This window comes from Marmota flaviventris, chromosome 1 (assembly GCF_047511675.1).
Source record: "Marmota flaviventris isolate mMarFla1 chromosome 1, mMarFla1.hap1, whole genome shotgun sequence".
Taxonomy (NCBI): domain Eukaryota; kingdom Metazoa; phylum Chordata; class Mammalia; order Rodentia; family Sciuridae; genus Marmota; species Marmota flaviventris.
Genome location: NC_092498.1, coordinates 49,606,475 through 49,629,006, shown reverse-complemented (window position 1 = coordinate 49,629,006; position 22,532 = coordinate 49,606,475). Strand labels below are relative to the sequence as shown.

Sequence of the window (22,532 nt, the reverse complement as noted above, 5' to 3'; positions counted from 1 at the left end):
CCAACACTTGAAGCTAGCTTCTTTACTTTCTTTTACAACTGATGTTATTTTGTTTTCTGCGTTTGTCAGTTAGTAGGCAAATGGAGGAATGAGCCCAGTTAGAATTACTCCTTCAACTCATAGGTCTGTTTCATCTCGACTGTGGAGGCTTAGCATCTTTCTACTACTTAGCCTTCCTGACTCAAAAGGAAAAGCAATATGGACAGCTCATCTGAACATAACATTTCAGGTGGGAAATCAGATTATATCAGAACTAGGAGAGAGTGGAGTGTTTGGGAATCATTCTCCTCTGGAAAGGGTGTCTGGTGTAGTGGTACTTCCTGAAGGATGGAATCAGAATGCTTGTAATCCATTGACCAACTTCAGCAGGCCAGAACAGGCAGACTCTTGGCTGGCCCTCATTGAACGGGGAGGCTGTACTTTTACACATAAAATCAACGTGGCAGCAGAAAAGGGAGCAAATGGGGTGATCATCTATAACTATCCAGGTACGGGCAACAAAGTGTTTCCTATGTCTCACCAGGGAACAGAAAACATAGTTGCAGTGATGATAGGCAATCTAAAAGGCATGGAACTTTTGCACTTGATTCAGAAAGGAGTCTATGTGACCATCATCATTGAAGTGGGGAGAATGCACATGCCATGGCTAAGCCACTATGTCATGTCTCTGTTTACCTTCCTGGCAGCCACAATTGCCTACCTTTTCTTGTACTGTGACTGGAGACCTAGAGCACCCAATTCTTCTACCACAAGACGAAGACAGATAAAGGCTGATGTGAAGAAAGCTATTGGTCAGCTTCAACTTCGAGTGCTCAAAGAAGGGGATAAGGAGCTAGATCCAAATGAGGACAACTGCGTTGTTTGTTTTGACATATACAAACCTCAAGATGTAGTACGTATTTTAACTTGCAAGCATTTTTTCCATAAGACATGCATTGACCCCTGGCTTTTAGCCCATAGGACATGCCCCATGTGCAAATGTGACATTCTGAAAACTTAGAAACCTAGAGCATCTTCTGAAGATATAGCCAGATCTTTTCAAACATTATGATTAGATGGATTCTCTTACTGCACTTTATTTATAGAGAAAATTTCAACTTCATCTTCTCTTCTCAAATACTAAAGAGGGTGAAATTCATGTGTTTTAAAAATAAAACTCCATATCATGCCCACCTATTTGAACTGTTGTCTTTCTAATCAGTTCTAATTGGTATACATTTTTACCCTTCTCCAAATAAGGACATTAGTATATGTTGAAAACAATATTAACCTTTATTTTCAAATTACTGTGACATTGGTGCAATGGGGAATTAGCTCTACCATTCTGTAGTTTCCCTTTTTAAAGTTAATTTTTTGTGTTTTGTTTCTATATTTTGTTTCATTTTGTTCTGTAATAATTTATAATCTCTGCTTAGTAAACTACATTAGAGGATTAGATCTTGCTTTAATTTGCCATGGTTAATTAAGTTTATTAATACTTAGGAAACGTGGTTTCCAAAGCTACTGGCTGTGTGGGTAATATATTCAAAATGATTATTTTAGATGATAGTACTTAGGGTTATGTAACTAAAAGTTTTAAATTGTTACAAGCCCTATTTAGTGAAGCATTGCAAAAATTCACCTCTGTTTGCTGGAGCTCTTTGAATTCTAGCATAGTCAATCATCTTTGGTAGTAGATTGCCTTATGAAAGTATCTCTTGTGGGTGCTTGTTCTTCTCTAAATGGTAGTAAATCTCTCTGAGTATTTTGTTCACAAAGAAAAGCCAAAATTTTGTTCAGTTGCCTTTCCATATTGTATCTTTTGCCTCATTTTGCCTCTTCCTCTTTTCTAATCACATGAGCATCTATGCGACAATGTGAAGTTGGAAGATTGGGTTTTGTTTTCGTGAAAATCTGTTTGGATCATGTGCTAAACCTTTGATGTCTGACTTAGATGACATTTTGTGAGTCTACACAAGATTTGGACATGATACTGTGCCACACTTTTATTTTTTATGTTTTTTAAGGGATTTGTGTGGAAACTAAATCAGATTAACGGCCTCAGAGAAAGTGAACCTCTGTGAACTGAAGATTTCCCATCAGTGTTATTTGCTGTTTATGCCACCTGTTGTCAGGCCCATAGAGCCCTTTGCTCTTCTTTCCTGCCTCAAGTTACCATGTTGTCGATTCATATTTCACAAGAAGCTATAACACTCTCAGCCCTGGTGAAGCCTATCTAGAGGCCAGAAACATTTATCTTCAAGGTAAAAATCCTTGGGTCTAGTTTCCTAGCTGCTGAAAAAAGAACCACCATGGTACACCACTCCCCAAAATGTGTGTTGGAAGGAACTTGGCTGCTGGAGATTGTCAATTTGCATGTTATTGCTTAGTTTTAAAGTCATATTGTGTCCACTGATATGCAAATGGCAAAAAGGTAGGCAGAACTGACAGGGGTCTTCCACCAGAGAGATTTGTTGAGTTTGACCAATCGTTGTGTTAAAATCATCTATTTACAACTTTTAAGGATTGCTGCTTTCAGTAGCTAAATGAGGACCTTGAAGTTTTCTTTTTAAAACCAATAGCTACATTTAAGAAATGAATTGTGCTAAACTAATATAGTTATACGTAAGCTTTTTACTTACATCCTTTCTCCTCATCCCCTAAAATAGGGTTAGATTAGTAACAGGGTCTACAAAGAAATGAACTTGCCTAGATATTAGTCTTTTCTGTGTTTATTCCTATAATTTATACATATAGTTGACGTGTGAGAAAGTGAGGCAGTAGTGGATTGAGCAGGATACCCTACTTTTAAAAATCAAAAGAGGACGAAACCAACAAACTTCTGAGAAAGTTTGTATTAAACAAAGTTAGTACAATGATTTACATGATTAATAAATAATTAACACTGATCACATTCACATTTGTAAAAGTAGAGTTGCTAGGCTCACCACTTTAACCTCTCCCTTAGTCACAGTTCTAATTTGTAATTATAATTCATTAAAAAAACAAAAGAAAAAACAAAACAAAAAAAACCTTGTCACTCTGTTGGACATATTTTCTTCACTTGTGATGGAAAAATGTCAACTGTACAGTATTTCATGTTTTTAAGGAGCATAGGTTGCATTAACTTTGTATCTGTTTTTTCAGTCCAACTTACTACCTGTAACCATTATTTGTAGCTCAGTGATTGAATCCATCTTATAACAACATAGAAACCGTCCATAACAACATTGGAAATGTATAAGCCAATAAAGTCACAGAATGCTCTCAGCTCTTATTCAATTGGCTGCTTGGTCTTTTATGTCATAATCACATCATGCAACAGTAAGCAGTATCTCAAGTTACAGTGGTGAGACTGGGATTTTTTTTTTTTCAATCTAAAGTTTTTCTCTTTCTCTCTCTAATAAAACATCTGAAACTCAAGACATCTTTAAGAATTTCTTACAAAACCATGCTGGGAGACGGTGGGTCTTGTTTTCACCCAGAAGATTTTATTTTCTTCCTTGTTTTAAATTGATTGTCAACAGATGTGCGAGCCACATCTTTCTGTTGGGTTGGTTCTTAAGTCATTAGGCGAAGAGAGAGATGACTCTCCTCAAGATTGGCCCTTGGCACAACAACACTGCATCTTCCTGGCTTGTGAAATTCAGTTTTTTTTGGCTGTTTAGTCAGAACTGCTGCGGAGCAAGTGCAGTGTGGACCTCTTTTATGAACATATCATTTCATGTGGGGAATCGCGTGTTGTCAGAGTTGGGGGAGACTGGAGTATTTGGAAGAAGTTCCGCTTTGAAGAGAGTGACAGGAGTTATAGTGCCACCAGAGGGAAAAACTCAAAATGCATGTAATCCCAATACCAGTTTTAGCAGATCACAGAACTCGGAGCCGTGGCTCGCACTCATTGAACGGGGCGGTTGTACCTTCACACAGAAAATTAAGGTGGCAACTGAGAAGGGAGCCAGTGGAGTGATCATCTATAACTTTCCAGGAACTGGCAATCAGGTTTTCCCCATGTCTCATCAGGCATTTGAAGACACCATTGTAGTGATGATTGGTAACTTAAAAGGCACAGAAATTTTGCATTTAATTCAGAAGGGATTTCATGTTACAGCCATAGTTGCGGTGGGGAGAAAACACATCATCTGGATGAATCACTACTTTGTCTCCTTTATGATCGTCACAACCGCGACTTTAGCATATTTCATCTTTTATCACATAAGAAGACTTTGGGTAGCAAGGATTCAGCACAGGAGATGGCAGCGATTAACAACAGACCTCAAGAAAGCTTTTGGCCAACTCCAACTTAGGGTATTAAAAGAGGGGGATGAGGAATTAAATCCAAATGGAGATAGCTGTGTAGTTTGTTTTGAACCCTATAAGCCTAATGATACGATTCGTATTCTGACTTGTAAACACTTTTTCCATAAGAATTGCATTGACCCCTGGATTCTAGCCCATGGCACATGCCCCATGTGCAAATGTGACATTCTTAAAGCTTTGGGGATTCATGTGGATATTGATGATGGAACAGAATCTTTGCAAGTTCTAATGTCAAACGAAATACCAGAAACCCTATCACCTAGGGACGAGGAGACAAATCATGAGCCTCCTCCTGCAAGAACATCAGAAAAAGTGATCCATGTGGAGGAGTACCCTGCTTCTCCAAATAATGCCAGCCAGCCTAATTTAGTACTAGAAACTGTACATCCCTCGCCTTGACAGCATGACCTTTGAGGAAGTGGATTAAACCTGTTTGTCAAATCAGGTGCTAATACTGACAAGCAGTTTGTCTGTTTGAAGTGTGGTTTTTGTGTCCTTTTCTATTACTTGGGTAATTTTCTACAATCTTTGCCAAGCCTCACAGGAAGGGAAAAAAAAAAAAAAAAAAACTTCCCAGGATTTTTAGGTTTAATTTTTGACCTTGGCTAAATGTAACTTATTCCTGTGAGTGTGTATATGTGTGTGTGTGTGTGTGTGTGTGTGTGTGTGTGTGTGTATATATATATATATATATATATATATATATATATATATATATTTCTATGTGTACATGAATGTTAAAAATCAAGGGCAGTTTTTTTTCTTTGAAATATTTTTTGTGTATATTTTTGACTTTATTTTGGTAATAAAATTAAGTTTGGAAAACAAGCTTTATGTTCTAGGAAGAGTAAAAATTATCTTTGCAAAATACTTATAGTATAGTATATTACTTTTGATGTGCTGGGCTTTTACATTTTTGGCACAGAAATTTTCCTGTACAAAATTTTATTATTCGATCAATAGTTTTGTTCAAGCAATTCGATTTTATGTAATCTGCATAGTAAGGGCAATTTTTAAAATAAAATACTAGTACTTTTTAACTGAACAACAAATATTCAAGTACCTGGTATTACTTGCCATAATTGCTACGTGACCTCAATGCATAGAAAGAGTGAAAAGATATAGAATTCATATGTTCCTTAGTCTTGTCTTTCCTGTGTTCCACTGTTCCACCCCCTCCTCAACTTTTTTTGCCATTAAATGTTTTTAAAATGCCATATTATTTTGGAGATAAGTTGCACAATGTAGACATGCTTATTTTGACATCTTGGGATCATGTTAGTTTTATTCACTATATTCCCAAGATCTATCACTGTGGTTGGCACTCAAGTATTTTTTAATTATTGAGTGAAAAAATGAATAAGGATAAATATTTTTCATAATGTATCATGTGTTAATCTGTTAAACTGGGCAATTTATCCCAATAAGACAGCATAATGGAAAATTAATGCTTAAAATATTCATCAAAAATCACCATGACAAAATTTTATAATAGTCCAGAATTTATTATCACAGTTTAGCATGATTTGCATAGCAGGTCAGCATAATTTTAATGAGAAGCTTTGAAGTCTCTCAGGCTAACACTGGGGAATGAATTATTGGACAGTTTTAGAGAGAGATCTAGTGAAGAGGAATTTTGTGGATCACTTCATGTTAATAATCCTGGACTTCAGAAGGCAAAAGGGAAGTAGTTGGTTTCAACTGCAGCCCCAAGGGAGACCATGTAAAAGGATGATGAAGCATGTATTTAAGGCCATCAAGAGTCAGAACTTAGTGAGACCTGGACAGATGATGAGATGGGGTTGATGTCTTGCTTGGTACACAGAATTTTTATACCCACCCTGGAAAGGTTTTACCATGTTAATCCCAAGAGCTACTCTTTGAGAGAACTATATAGCACTAAGGCTCCTGATGATGTAGCAGGACCACTCTTTTGAGTGCCATTTTGAATTAATTCTTCCTTGAGTGTCCAAGTCCACATTGAAAAGAGAAGACCCTGAGGGCCCTATGATAGCCACCTCTGGGAGGATCAGCTCCTAAACCAGGAAAAGTGTCATTTTTAGACTGACCACCATAGGTGTGTCTGCCACTAGAGGCAAGTAATTGATAGAGGTGGCTCCAGTGATTTCCTCTGGTTGCCCCAGAGATTTATGTGCACGCAGTCCCCAAACCTAGAGTTCTAGGATTGTCATAGCCACTAGCACGTTTGTGTGGGGTACTTATTCTGTGATAACTTAGCACCTGAGGAATTTGTTTTTCCCCTCTGAGTGCCATTGTGTTCTCTTTCCATTCTTCCTCAGCACCCCTATTGATTTCTCCTTTCCTCTGTATCACTGTCAAACTTAAACTCAACTTACCCCCTTGTGTAAGAATTTACCACATATTCACTTCTTTATAAGATGCCTGTTAATGTAAACATTGAATGTTTAACACAGTTTGCTTGTCTTGATTTGAGAAGTTTCAATGAATGTTTATTAAAGGGAACCTATTGGAGGTCGGAAAGGAAGGGTCAAGTCAGTGAATTTGGGAACTGTGTTCCTGAGAACCTCCCATATACCAGGTGGTGGACTATAGGCTCTATGTAGCTGTTTCTTATATGTCAGAACAAAACAGCAGTTTTAATCCTTGTCTTCGGAATGTTGTAAACAGATCAATAAACTACTTTTTGCTCTGGGTTTAATAACCAGGACCTGGAAATAGCTCTGCCATGTCAAATGTTAGATATTATTCATTGTGGTAGATTTTTACCTGTTCTGAGGGTTTGTCATTTTCTCTTATACCTAGTGATACAAATATAATTTGCTGTAATGACATGGGACTGTAATATGAATTATTTTGCCACCAATACCAGTGTCATAGTGAGTTTCCCTGGCACTTTCTCCTTAAGTGCTATGTAGTTTTTGCAATCTCTGGAAATGAAAGGTTGATGCTTTGTCCCCTGATCAGTAGGGGGTTGATGTTCCTTATAAAAATTAAGCTTTCGTTTTCATCATCACTAGACTAAATTAGGTTTAATTTTTTATTAAAGAAATTGTCTAGGGGACTTTATGTGACCAAGTGATACTGTGGATGAAATTATGTATTTTTCTATTGATTACTTATTATTATATGACATAGCAGTGATAATGTCCTTGTTTCTTGCTTCAGAGTTGGTATAATGTAATTTTCCTGTGGAAAAAATATTGATCAAGTATTACTTGCATTGCTGTGAGCCCTTCAAATGATGTCTATGAGCCAAGGATCTGGCTTCTCTGCTGGGATTTAGGCTTAGTGTATGTATAAAATGGTCTCTCCTCCTGACTTAGTGGGTTTTGAAACAGCAGACAGGAATCAAATGTGGGGGGAAGATAAGAGTTTGGGAAAGTGTTGAAGCCAAAGGGTAAGTCTCCACCAGTGGATACCATGAGTCAGGTCACTTTAGTGGTACTTCTGTCCTCCCATAGTACAGTTTGCCATAACCATCTGTTGTTGCATTTTAAAAATGAGTCAGTTTATTTGGTTTTGTATTTACTGAATTTTCCTGTAATGTTTTTGGTGATGAAAAAATTAAAGATTATAGGTTACAACATTTACCAGCACATGAAATATCTTAAAATACATTCCTGGTTTTCTATAAAGCAAGAACATTAATAGGGGAGGGGGGGAGGTAGTAATATAGAGGTGATCTGACCCCCTCACAAGTGTCAGAATCTTCCCCCATAAAATCTGTCCACCAAAACCTCATCTTTTCATAGCTACATCCAGCTTATCATACATCTATTCACAATTATGTGTGGTTAACATCTCGATGGCACTCTCTCTTGATAATTTTAGGTGCTGTCATGAGTATTCATCAACATTGTCAGTGAACAGGGTCACTCTGATTTCAAAATTTCTCTCCACTTTCATCTCCAGTTCACCAACATATTATTGTCCATTTTAGTCAGATTTTGCATTGCGTGTCATGAAGGAAGGGCCCAGCAAAGGAAGCTACTTGGCTTTGGGTGCCATGAAGTAAAGAGAAAAGGGATAAAGAGCCACAAGAGGGATGCACACTTCCAGGGCATGCTCCCAGTGACCCACCTCCCCTAGCCTTGCCCCTCCTGCCTACAGTTACCCCCCAGTCAGTCCTTTCAAAGTAAGATGAACTGATGAGCTCACAGCTCTCACAGTCTAATCACTTTACCTCTAAACATTTCTGCATTAACATGGGAGCTTTTGGAGGAGAGGACACCTCATATCCAGAACATAACACTGCCACACATTAGGTTCTGTCATCTTTGAAAACTTGCCAACTTAGTACACATTTCTCAGAAGTTCCTCTTTAAATTTGCTTGATCTACCACATCTTTAGGCTTGCTCTTGGCTCTCATTCCAAGCAGTTTCCCTTAACCATTCATCTTTTCTGAGCTCTTTTCTTCCTCAGCTTCCCTAGAAAACCAATTGCAAGATGTTTATCAAGTGACACTGAATTTTTTGCCTCTAGAACTGTTTCTACAGGATCCTTTTGCCTCCTCTTAACCATTTCTACAGTTTGCTTTCAATAATTGCATTCCTGATCAGCCACTTAATTATTATGTGGGACCTATTTATTAGATGATTACAATGTGATGTTGTATTCTGTTTAAAAATTCTGTCTTAATGTCTTAATTCCTCTTTGTATTTCCCATAGAGCACTACTTCTAAGCTACATATTAGAATCATCCGGAGACCTCTGGGCTGGGACCTAGTCATCAGTGTTTATAAAGTTGTCCAGTTGTTCCAGTGAGCATACAAGACTGAGAATCACTGCCAGAGATCTCTTGAAAAAAGCCTTTACACTAGTCAAGTCTGCAATTTTAACCTGTTTCCTTTAGTATGACTTGTTTTCATGTTACTTGAAGTGGTTATCTAGAAATCAAAATACCAAAGGTAGAAAGAGCTAAATTTCGTGGAGTAAAGTAAAGGCACATGGAAGTATGAACAAATAGATTTCAGCTGGAAAAACAAGGACTATTTAAGGAAATAGCATTTGAAGTGAGATGACTGCTGGGTTTGGAAGAAGATCATTCTAATAGAGGTAGCAACATAAATGACAGTGTTTTATAAAGAAGCTTTGAGTGTCCTGTGCAGTTTTGGTTTAGGAACTTGAAAAGAAGGAAAGGAAACTCAAGAGACTGTTGGAATAAAGTGATGAGGTGAAAATGCAAACTAAGGCAGTCGTAGACAAATCAGGTTGATGACCAACAAGTTAATATGGTCCTTGATTATTTAATTTGCTGATATGAATTTTGTACTTTATTGTTTTGATGACTAGGGCAACACCAATTTTGAAGCTTCTCTATACTCATAGCTTTATCTTCCCTTCATCTCCAGTTTAGCATCACATAATGGATATAGAAGAAGAGACAATGAGTCAGGAAGAGTTGAGGAAGAACAAAAAAATTGAGGATGATCTCTTAGTTTCTGGTTTGGGCCAGTAGACGATAATGATATTATTTGGTAAACAATTGAAGCAAGTTTGGGGTAAAAAAAAAAAAAAAGTCTGTGTATGCCAAATTTGAGGAAATCATAGAATTTCTGTGTGGTATTCAATAAATAGCTGAAAATATACACCTGTACAAATCAAATAAGTGTAAAATTGTTGCCAACATGACAAGTACTAAATTGTGATTTACAAACAAGAAAACCTCATTTACCAATTTCATTTATAGTAATGTTGATTTTACTTTCATGCAGATTCTTATATTACTATTTTGTGACCCCTAAACTTGATAATATCCCAATTTGCAATGCTCATATGACTTTTTTCTCTCAGGGATTTTTAGCAGCTGGCTGATGTTAGCAATTTTGATAGGGATGGTATGAGTTGTAATAATAAGGATAGTTATAATATTCTAGGGTGCACTTACTCACATACTTAATAGGTAGAAACTAATTCAGTAATAGCAATTTCTCTGAGACAGGCAATGCTAGTCTTCCCATTCTTTTGACAAAGAACTAAGCCTCTCTGGAGACGTTGAGTAAGTTGCCCCTATTAAACAACCAGTATATGAAAGAATCTGTCCTTGAACTTAGTGTGGTTTCATAGCTTATTGTCTTCAACCACTAAAGTACAGTTAGCTTGATACACAGTTTTTAGGTAAAGGAGAAAGCATTGATGAACATAGCTGCACCATTGTTTGGGGCATATATATTTATGATTGTTATGTCTTGTTGGTGTATGGTTCCCTTGAGCAGTATGTAGTGTCCCTCTTTATCCCTTTTGATTAACTTTGGCTTGAAATCTATTTTATTTGATATGAGTATGGATACTCCTGCTTGTTTCCGAAGACCATATGAGTGATATGATTTTTCCCAACCTTTCACCTTCAGCCTATGTATGTCTTTTCCTATCAAATGCATCTCCTGTAGGCAGCATATTGTTGGATCTTGTTTTGTGATCCATTCTACTAGCCTGTGTCTCTTGATTGGTGAGTTTAAGCCATTAACATTTAGGGTTATTATTGAGAAATGGGTTGTTGTTCCAGCCATATTTTTTTTATTTATGTTACTAAACATGGTTTGTTTTCCTCTTTGATTATTTTCCCCCCTTTAGTGTCCTACCTCCCACTGTTGGTTTTCATTGTTATTTTCCATTTCCTCTTCCTGTAATATTTTGCCAAGGATGTTTTGAAGAGATGGTTTTCTAGCTGCAAATTCTTTTAACTTTTGTTTATCGTGGAAGATTTTAATTTCATCTTCCATCCTGAAGCTTAATTTCGCTGGAAACACAATTCTTGGTTGGAACCCATTTTCTTTCAGTGTTTGAAATATGTTATTCCAGGATCTTCTAGCTTTCAGAGTCTGTGTTGAAAGATCAGCTGTTATCCTGATTGGCTTACCCCTAAATGTGATCTGCTTCCTTTCTCTTGTAGCTTTTAAAATTCTCTCCTTATTCTGTATGTTGGGCATCTTCATTATAATGTGTCTAGGTGTGGGTCTCTTATGATTTTGCACATTCGGCGTCCTGTAGGCTTCTAGGATTTGGGGTTCTGTCTCATTCTTCAAGTCTGGGAAGTTTTCTCGTATTATTTCATTGAATAGGTTGCTCATTCCTTTGGTTTGAAACTCTGTCCCCTCCTGTATCCCAATGACTCTTAAATTTGGTCTCTTGATGTTATCCCATATTTCTTGGATGTTCTGCTCATGGTTTCTTAACAGTCTTGCTGAGCTGTCTATGTTCTTTTCAAGTTGAAATACTTTATCTTCATTGTCTGATGTTCTGTCTTCTAAGTGTTCTACTCTGCTGGTAGTATTCTCAATTGAGTTTTTAAGTTGGCTTATTGCTTCCTGCATTTCTAGGATTTCTGTTTGTTTGTTTTTTATAACCTCTATTTCCCTGTATAGTTGATCTTTTGCTTCTTGGATTTGTTTATGTAATTCATTGTTGAAGTGATCTTTCATTGTCTGATTTTGCTGTCTGATGTCTTCCTTGAGACTCCAGATCATCTGAAGCATGTATATCCTGAATTCTTTATCTGACATTCCATCTGCTGCAGCTATTACCTCTTCTAACGTTGAGTTGAACTGCATTGCTTGTGGTCCTTTCTTTCCTTGTCTCTTCATACTGTTCGCGTTCCTTTCTATTTGGTGAAACTGTTGTGCTATTGAATTTTCCCCCTATATATTTATATTGGTCTTGTATAGTTGCAAAGTCTCCCTCGCAGGCGCGGGCGGCGGCTCTGCCCCTCCTCCAATTGGGGCAATGTACCTACCACGCCGGGAGGCCGCTGGGCCTGCTCTGCCGGTCGGTAGCAGGTCCGCCGACCTTGCAGGCGCAGGCGGCGGCTCTGTCCCTCTGCGGGCCGCTAGGCTTGTTCTGTCGGTGGTCGCAGTTCTGCCTACCTTGCAGGCGCGGTGGCGGGGGCGGCTCTACCCTTCCTCAGGCCACTGGGCCTGTTCTGTCTCTCGGTTGCAGGTCTGGCCTGTTCTGATGGTGGTCACAGTTCCGACTACCTTGCAGGAGCCGGGGGGAGGGGTGGCTCTGCCTCTCAGCAGGCCGCTGCTCCTCTTCTGCCGGTGGGTCGCAGGCCCGCCTACCTTGCAGGAGTGATTGGAAGCTCTGCCCCTCCGCGGGCCACTGGGCCTTTTCTGTCGGTGGTCACAGTTCTGTCTACCTGGCAGGCGTGGGGGGTTGGGGGCGGCTCTGCCCCTCAGCAGGCCGCTGGGCCTGCTCTGTGCGTGGTCACAGTTCCCTCTACCTTGCTGGTGCAGGGGGAGGGGGCGGCTCTGCCTCTCAGCAGGCCGCTGCTCCTCTTCTGCCGTTCGGTCGCAGGCCCGCCTACCTTGCAGGAGTGATTGGAAGCTCTGTCCCGCCTTGGGCCACTGGGCCTTTTCTGTCGGTGGTCACAGTTCCCCTACCTGGCAGGCGCGGGGGGTGTGGGGCGGCTCTGCCCCTCAGCAGGCCGCTGGGCCTGCTCTGTGCGTGGTCACAGTTCCCTCTACTTTGCCGGCGCAGGGGGAGGGGGCGGCTCAGCCTCTCAGCAGGCTGCTGCTCCTCTTCTGCCGGTGGGTCGCAGTCCCGCCTACCTTGCAGGAGTGATTGGAAGCTCTGTCCCGCCTTGGGCCACTGGGCCTTTTCCGTTGGTGGTCATCGTTCCACCTACCTGGCAGGCGCGGGGGGTGGGGGGCGGCTCTGCCCCTCAGCAGGCCTCTGGGCCTGCTCTGTGCGTGGTCACAGTTCCCTCTACTTTGCCGGCGCAGGGGGAGGGGGCGGCTCAGCCTCTCAGCAGGCTGCTGCTCCTCTTCTGCCGGTGGGTCGCAGGCCTGCCTACCTTGCAGGAGTGATTGGAAGCTCTGTCCCGCCCCGGGCCACTGGGCCTTTTCTGTAGGTGGTCACAGATCCCCTCAAGGAGAAAGCATTGAGATGAGTCTATAGTTTTGATTGCTTAAAGGATTGAATCGCTCATGGAAGAAAAATCCCAGCTAAAGACATTGGAAGTGTTAGCCAGGGGTGGTTGACCTTTGTGAGGTCTCAACAGAATTAAGGAAAATAAAGCAGTATGGGCGTGTGAGGGTGAAGTGATGTGCCAGGAGCATCCAAGTCAGGGAGAAGTAAACACTGACCCAGGGACTTTGCAACTTTTGTGTAAAAAATGGTCATTTACTCAGGGGAAGTTTTGATGTAGACTGCCTTTCTCCTGAAATTTAAAAAGTATGAAAATATTTATGGTTTCTTTATTGATAGCAGTTCTTTTTGAAAATTCATGCATAAAAAGCAATTGCCTCTTGAAGAATGTATGTATTTGACATCAAATGGTCTACATTTATTTCCTGTCCCCAGAGCAAAGCATCTCAGTGCAATAGCTAGCAGTAGCATTATTTGGAAACTTTCCTTAACTCACTCTACACCAGCAGAGTCAGAATCTTGGGGGGCCTGGAAATCTGTTCCAGCAAGTACTTCACCTGATTCTAATGTCCATTCAAGTTTAAGATTCTCATATCAGAGAGTCAGTTCAATAGCTGATAAGATATTGTTACTGCTTGGATCTTAAGTGCCTTCCAGAGCTTCATGTGTTGAAGGCTTGTCCCCAGCTGACAGTGCTGTTGGGAGATGGCAGAACGCATTTAGGAAGCAGGGCAGAATGGAGGAACCTGGCCCCTTTTCCTTTCATTTTGCTTCCTGGCCACCATGAGGTGAACAGCCTCCTACACCCTGTGCTCCCCACCATGATGTTCACTTTTGTTGCAAGCCCAAAGTAGTGGGCCTAATTGACCATGGACTGAAATCTCTGGAACCGTGAGCCAAACTAAATCTTTCCTTATAAGTTGATTGTCTCAGGTATTTTATTTACAGGGGTGGAAAGCTGACTAGAAGATGAACATACTATAACTGTGTGCAAAAGATGAAATTCAGAGGGAAACATGTAAATTCCTAAGTGGCCCATAAAACAAGCTTCATAATTATTGGAGGGAGACTCAGTTTACCTTCCTTGAAAATGTAGCTGAAAATAAGTGTGAGAGGTGTTATTGGGCTGTCAGTGGGCCCCTGATGGTGTATTTTGTCTACTGTGGCATTGGTAGCAGCATTGCTTCTATAAATAGGGTTACTTTTCTTTTTGATTATGAAATCTCATGCAAATAGCAGATTCATTAATTCATTCAGTGAATCCTTATTTCCCTGAGAATATAGTGATAAATCATACAAAACTCCTTGCCCTGATGGAGCTTAGTTTTTAAGTGGGATAAAAATATAACATATGTATTATGTTAGATAATTATTAGTGCCACGTAGAAAAACAAAGCAGAGTATAGAAGAGTTGATTATTTAAGTTGAAAAGATGTCACCAAGAAGATAAATGTTTGAACAAAGACATGAAAGAAATGAATGATCCCATACAAAGTGAAGCATGTGGTAATGCGAGCCACCAGGATGGTAGGGAGCTCTTGTCATCTGAGTAATATCTGAGCCATATTTAGCCAGGAAGACAGAGGACAGTGTTTAGCTTCCATTAAACACTTGAAGAATAGCCGTGGGACAAGTTTAGATTTTCTTTGTTATTATAGGAGTTAGAACTAGGCGAGAGAATGACAGCTACTGGGAGACCGTTGCCACCTGAAAACAAAGAACTTTTCAGAAGTTATTCCTGCCCGTGGACAGCCTATTCAGAGTGTGGAGTTTCTCTTCCTTAAAGGAGCTTGATAATTATTTCGATGTCATTTCAGTGGAGGTGGTGGTAAGGGAATTTGAGCTGTGGGAGGGTGATGGGATTTATACCTGAGAGGTCCCTCACCATCCTGAAAATTAGATTCTGGGATTTATAAACAATAACATTATTATTCCGTGCATAGTTGCCATCTGGTGGAAAAATAAATAACTACAAGATAAAAATTATAAAATCCATTCAACAAATATTGATCCAAAGGACTATATGCCAGGGAAATTTAATCACAAGTTTTGGGATCATTTTTCTTTAACTTAACAGAATGTTTGCTTTTAAGATTTATATACTTTCCAGAAATTTTCTTTTTTCATTCATTTCTCAGCTAAAGATCTTGGGTTATCAAGAGTAAATAACATGTCATCCTCAAGATTCATGTTTTATAAACCTAGGATTTGAGAGGGTAGTAACTCATTCTCTGGTGTTCTGGCAACACTGTGGAAAATATGATTTGGTTTTCAGAAATGTCTTCTCCCCCAAAACTTCTTGGTCAACATTGGTACATTGCCTGTTTTTTCAAAGAAAAGTTTCTTGAGACATTGTATCAGCTGCAAAAACACTGGTATTGATTGATTTCCAATCCATTATGAGGTGTTTATAAGATACAAATCATGTGTTCGACTTGCTCTGAAATGTATAGCAAAAATACGTGAGAGGGGATACCCATTTTGTTTGTTGTCTTAATAAAATAATTTTTAAGCATTTTCAAGGCTCCCGAAGTAACATGCTAAAATTATTTTCTATACCATTATAGTGAAGGGAGAAACCCAACCACTTTTCTTCACAAAATGGAAGGTAGCCCAGCCTAGGAACTTTTAGGCTTTTCATCACACCATGATGTGTTAAATGAAATCTGAGGAGAATAAGGGATGACTTGACAAAGATGGTGCCTTCTCTCACCTGTATCTACATAGGGGCGCTTTTCACATTTAGCTTGCCATTGCTCCCCTTTTTTGCTAAACACTGGTATTTCCTTATTGCACAATGTCACATGTTTTAGAAGCCCAGGAAAGCATCCAGTGTTCTACTTCTCTTGTCATATTTGTATTTATAATGAGTTTATTGCTGAAAACTTCCTTTTTAGTCTCTGTGGTTATAAGCTTAAGGAGAATTTACCATTGGTTTAAGGAGATTTAAGCTGATCAGTTGTTTTCCAAACAACTACAAAGGAAAACCAAGGGATCTGCTATAAACTGGTATTAAAAGAAAGAGTATGTGGAACAACTTTACAATATTGATAAGACAATGGGAATATAGTGTAATTTATTTTTCCAAAAGGAAATGTGTACTTTTTGGATCACATTTCTGTTCACTTGGGTGTGGACTCAGTCTCTATGATAATTCAAGAAGACTTTGGCAGTTTGGGCCTTTAGATGTAATCTAAGAGCCTTGGATTTAATATGAGAATTTAATTTGGATTAGTTCTAAGGAAGGATCTTTGGAGATAAGCTCTTTCCTAGGTTTTAGATAAAGGTCTGGATATATATCTTATCTATTTTTTTTAAGCAAAAGATATTATTTTGTGTGAGTTTTAAGTGTGATTTCTTCACATTTGATAAGGGTTGGTTAAATCAGTGGTTCCCAAAGCTTTGGAATTCACAGATCAGTAAAAATAGGCCAGGCAAAACCTTTTTCTTTTTTATCTTACTTTGTTCCAGCAAGAAAAATCATTAACTATTATGACAACAAAAACCCTAAAATTCACTTTTAATAACAGTATAACAAAGAAGTGACTCATTGCATCCAGAGTTGCAACTCTTAGGATATTAAATAAATTTCACTTTATTAAAATATATTTTAATCCTTGTATTTATTTTATTTATTTTAATCCATGGAAACCCCATTTCACTCTTGTCAAACACCAACTTTGGGTCCAATAACTCTTCAAAATCCATTACTGAAGCTAGAATTAAAGGCATGCAGTTAGTATTAATAGGTCAGATCCAGAGAATGAAGACCAATTTGGGTCTTGGGAAGTTGGAGACCACTGGTGAGAAATTGAAATGTTAATGTCTTCAGAGCCCTTTTCCCACCCTTATCAAGATAACTTGCCCCTGCTCCAGCCTTTTGCTAAGGTAACCTGACCCAGGAATTGTCCCTCCCTACCTGGAGTTGTAAAAGTTGTTAATGTTTTCTGGGCCCCCTTCCTGCCTGGATCACTCCATTTGCGCAAACCCCCCCTTCCCCCATTGACTTCTCACTTTTGGCCATCCCACCTAGTATCTCCTGGGCAGAGAGCAGGAGAACACAGGAAGCTGAGCACATATAAAAAGGGCAGAATGCTCTAACTTGTTGGGCTACCAGGATACCAGCTATGGCTCCCTTCTCCCTCCTGGGAGAAGTCTGTATTGCCCCTTCTTAAATAAACCCTGCTTTATATGCATCTATCTGCTTGCTTTTTTGGTGTTATACTTCAACTTGTGAGGAAGTAGGACTTGTCACTGATAACTGTCGGTATCATTACCACTACCAGGTTCTAATGATTTCCTTTAAAATTTGAAATCTAATGCTTCAGACACTACTGAGGCTTACAAAGTGCAGCTCAGTTCACAGTTGAGGCAGAAGGGAATACAAAGCAGGTGCATCTAATACTTCGGAGAGGACAGGGAATGCCAGGATAGTTCAGAATAAAGGAAGACCATAAAGCAGTGGGCTGCTTTGCCAAGAAAGTAGAGAATGACAGGAGCATATTCTTTCTCCCAATCTGTACCATCCTTTCCTTTCCTGCCCTCCTCAGTTCAGTTTCCTGAACCATAAATTCAAAAATCCACAAGTAAAGAGTGGACCTCTGGAGTGAGACTAGTCTTAATCTTGACTCTTTCATGCTGTGATTGTGACCATAGCCATGTGTCTTTTCTTCTCTGTTTTTGATTTTACTTAAAAAATAAATAAAAATAAACAACAACAACAAAACCCTTCTAGTATCTGCTTTATATGGTTTGAGGGTAAATTCCATTGCCATACATATGAAGGCCCTAGGATGAATTTTATCAGTTTTCAAAATGTAAATTTTATCTTTTTATCTTTTATCCCTGACATAAATGTTTTGATGGTATTTTGTGTTCTTGTGCTGAAGGCCAGAGGCCTTTCTTTCTAGGCCTGACTAAGCCCATTCCTCTCTCTAGCTTACTTTCATACCACTGTGCCCTTGGTACCCTCACTCCAACCCAAAGAAATTTCAGGCCCACTTAGACTAGCTGTGTCCTTTCATCCACTCTTGCATGGTCTCTTCTCATATCTAAGATAATTCAGTCTTTAGATCTCTATTCACCAGCTCAGGTAAGACTCTTTGACCTCTGCAACTAGCATCAAAACCTTATTATGAACTCTTCTCAGTAGTATTTATCAGTCCACAGGTATGTTCACTTATGTGACCATTTATTTATACCACTATAAATAAGCTATGGGAAAATAGCAAGACTATGTTATTTTGCATAACAGTATATTCCCAGCACTGATCACATTTTGCCCAGCCCTTAGTTTGTCTTGATAAATATTTGTTGAACAACTGGACGAGGTGGAAAGGAACATATGGAAAATTTTGAGATCTAAGCAAGCAAACCCCTTTCTTGGAACAGGAAATGCATTTTGGGGAGCAATGGAAGACAAGGTTCAGAAGGTAGGTTGGGGAGACTTGGATGCATGAACAGATTGGCGAAAGTAAGCACCAACAGAGAATCCACCAACTGGCTTTTGGCATTCAAAGTTACCTGATAAAAAATATGGGTGTTGGCACACCGGAACACTAAAAATTATTTGATTTCTAGTGAGACTAAACTTATCACCCCAATAAAGCTTAATTAGTTGATAATACCTGAAAAATAGTTCAAAAAAAAAAAAAACTTGTATCATCATGTCTCCAAGGACAGTACAGATTATGGAAATTATGAGACAGTATTTTATTTGGCATTATTAAGGAGAAGGCATCTCTTGTAAGTGGGCTCTTGTATTTTTCTCAACATTTTCCTGGCTGAACACATGCTGGCAGCCTTCCCAGAAACCATCTCATAGATAACCACAATGATTTGGCAAGCAGATAATGTTCTTCTTGTCGTTATAAAATCCTTTGAATCAAAGAAGTGATGCTTGATTCAGATCAACATAACATGTGAACAATAAGTGCCTCTGTGGAAAACATAGTTGAAGTCTTATTTGGACAGCTGAGCAGACTTAAACCCGTTGCAGATACAGTTTCTTGTTATGGTCATCAAATTTCAGTTTTGTTATTAGTTCACCATGACTTTGTCAGTATATTCATTTATCTTCTTGGTATATAAGCTGAGCAGATGAATGGGTGGCTGGTGGTGCTCCAAGAGAAGGCCACACACGAGTTAAAATTCATTGGAGCAATGTAACCTATATAGTATGTTTCAGTTTTCTGGTTAGGTTCCTTATCCTCACACTGAATTGATTCTGTGTTCAGTAACATTTTCACAAGAAGGTCATTGATTGATGATTCCATAGGTGTTGGCCAGCACCCCCTGAACATCTGAATACCAGAGGTGAATACATGATGGGGTGTAAGTAGAAGAAATAAGTAAAGAGGTGGTGTTGGATTTCCAAGGTCAAAATTTATCTCTAAAGCTCTGTTACCTTGAATCAGTCACATATCTCTTCAGTTTAAACCAGGTAATCTGTAACTATCATAAGACTATGATAACTAAGAAAGCATACCATGATTGTATGACTTAAAGGTGGTATGTATGAGTCCTTCTAGGGAGATGGCATATCTATCAGTGAGAGTAATGATATACTTGGTTCCTTGGCTGCTGCTAAACCAATATGGTACCTTCCAGGTCTACCAGACAGAATTTCATAAATGATCCTGGGGTTCAGGGCAGAGCACTGGTATATGGCCACCCCAGGACTGAAGACCAGTCTGGGACCAGGCTCTATGTATAGCCATGCATTCTCTTCCTATAACTTGGTAACTGTTGTGAAAGGATACAGGATTAATATATTTGATATTTAGTGAAACTAAACCTATCATTGTTACATAATCTCATAACTGATACTACCTGAAAATTTTAAAAGACAATATGAGGGGCTGGGGTTGTGTCTCAGTGGTGGAGTGCTCATCTAGCATGTGGGGGGCCTTGGGTTTGATCCTCAGCACCATATGAAAATAAATAAATAAAATAAAAGTATTGTGTCCAACTACAACTAAAATATAAAAAAAATAAAGACAATAATAATCTGTACGAACAGCACAGATTATGGGAATTATTAGACAATATAATATTTATTAGAGAATATACATTTTATATTCCTCACAAAACTGGTGTCACTCTTCCCTTGTGACATCACTCCCAGTGCTTCTTTTCCTTCGAGATGTCTTTTCAACTTCCATGCAAATGGACAAGTACTGCTTTCTTGTAAGTGTATTATAGAAAATGGATAAGACTTACTGGGTCATTGATTACATAATTTATTCCAGTACATTCCCATTGCCTCTGGCATCAGATGATGTTCCTGTACCTACCATGCCCCCTTGGGTAGGTCCACCAGTTGGTCCAACAGTTACTTCTCACTGTTTCCCATTGTGAGCCCTGCCTTCTCAGCTGGTAGTGTCTCCTCCTCTCAAAACTAGATTCCCTTCTCTCTGTAATATCATGCATTATGATTCCTTTCTTCTGCAGTAGTGTTCTCTCTCCCACTGGCATGGACAAGGTCTGAATTTATACTTCCTTCTTCTAAAAGTACATAATAGTAAATTGGTAAGTCTTACTGGTTTATTATTTAAATTATGTAAGGACATAGATAGAGGAATTGAACCATTAGTTTAGACACCCAAACCACCCATTCGCTGCCCATTCAAGAGATATTTCAAGAGTGCTTGGCCTGGTGCTTAGATAACACAGTGTAGTTAATGAAATGTTTTCTTGGCTTTATAGAATTTCCTGTGTAATGAGTGAAAAAGAAAATAATTTTTTTTTTACTTAAATATTATTCTTACAAAATGCAAAGTAAATGGAAAAGAAAAGTTTCTGTGATCACATGCAACACAGGATCTGGATTACCCAGTGACTAGGGAAGAAATCTGTGAGGAGGGTCTCCTGGGTGGAGTTCTGTTCATTGGCTCTGAATGAGGCACTGGATTCAATAGCAAAGAAAATAAAGTGCTCTGCCGGTGCTTACCTTCTATTTTGGGTGTATATATATATATATATATATATATATATATATATATATATATATATGTTTTGGTGCTATGTGCTAAAATATAAAAGCAAGATAAGGCTCTAAGGATGATATAGTTAGGTGATGGTGATATGGGCAATGTGGAGTTCCTGATTGGCCAGTGGAACTGGAGCTCAGGGATGCAGCAAGAGAGATGGTTTGGGACATTTTGGGAGTAGAGCCTCAGAGACTTGGTGATGATTTTGTTGGAAAACCAGTGGACTAAAATAACCAGATTTTTACTAAAAATGTTAATTTGATGCCATTGAAGGGAAAAAAATGGAGAAAAGTGATGTTAGGATTTGGGTGACTGCCAGAAAAACTTGTAGCAAAGATGCAGCAAAGAGTCTGTTGCCCTCATTCAATTCAGTTCTAGTGAGGGACACAAAGAATTCTTATGAGATATAAAGAGGTGAAGAAGGATTTGTGAAGAACTTGGGGGTTACAATGAGTAAGGTATAGTGATAAGTTGCATGTTGGTCAAGAATGGCTTCCCAAACTGATCAGGCACTTCACAGAAGAAATACAAATGGCCAACAAACATATTTTAAAAAAAAATTCAACATCTCCAGCAATCGGAAAAATGCAAATTAAAACCACACTGAGATTTCATCATACTCCAGTATGATTACAGGTGTGCACCACCACACTCATCCCTTTGTGTGGGTTTCTATTACTGCACTTACCCTATTTTATTTTCTGGCTAAGTCTGTCTCCTTCAGGATAAACAAGTGTGAGCTGTTTGTGGACAGGGACTTCACTCATTCATTTTTGTACCCTCGACACTTAGCAGAATCCCTGGCATGTTGTTACCACTGAGCAACACAATTGTAATAAGACTGAGTTAATATAGTCTTAGGTATGCTTTTGTAAGGAAAATCAAGTTCATTGGTGTCCTTGCCTCAAAATTATAGTTTGGTTACTTGGTAGCATCTAGCTTAGACTATGTTAGGCAAAAGTGAGAAAAATAAAATGTCTATAAACTTAGGTTATTAGAAACAAAGTTTTTCTGTAGTCAGTCTTAAGATATTTATAGTATACTTTAAAAATAGTCTTATTGGTCTTGCTTTATATGCATTACTAAATTTCTAAAAGTTGATTATTTCAGCATCAAATATTTCCCCATTAAAACAATATTGCATAAAGCACCTCAGCATTTTTTAATCAGGAGACAAACCACACAATAACTGAACAGGAAAAGTTTACCATATAAACAGTGGGGAAAATCAGAAAAAAATAGGAAAAGCTGACATAGGAGCATAGCACCCGAAAAAGAAACCTAGGTGAGGGGGCCACTTGCATTTCCATACCCATTCTCAGGGCTAGAATCCAGACCTCACTGAAGATGGTGTATCTTTAAGCATGGCAGAAGATTCCCTTGAAATGCTGCACTGT

General features: G+C 38.9%; 3 protein-coding genes across 5 annotated transcripts in view; all 3 read left to right on the top strand.

Annotated features, from left to right (window-relative positions):
• Positions 1–22,532, top strand: part of Cadps2 (calcium dependent secretion activator 2) — a 527,786-nt gene that overhangs the window by 184,711 nt on the left and 320,543 nt on the right. The gene's annotated exons all lie outside the window — the stretch shown is intronic.
• Rnf148 (ring finger protein 148) lies at positions 89–1,000 on the top strand. The gene has a single exon (XM_027923881.2). The coding sequence runs from the start codon at positions 89–91 to the stop codon at positions 998–1,000; it is 912 nt and encodes a 303-aa protein (XP_027779682.1).
• Rnf133 (ring finger protein 133) lies at positions 3,565–4,695 on the top strand. Its single transcript, XM_027923880.2, has one exon. It carries the CDS (start codon positions 3,565–3,567, stop codon positions 4,693–4,695), a length of 1,131 nt encoding a protein of 376 aa, XP_027779681.2.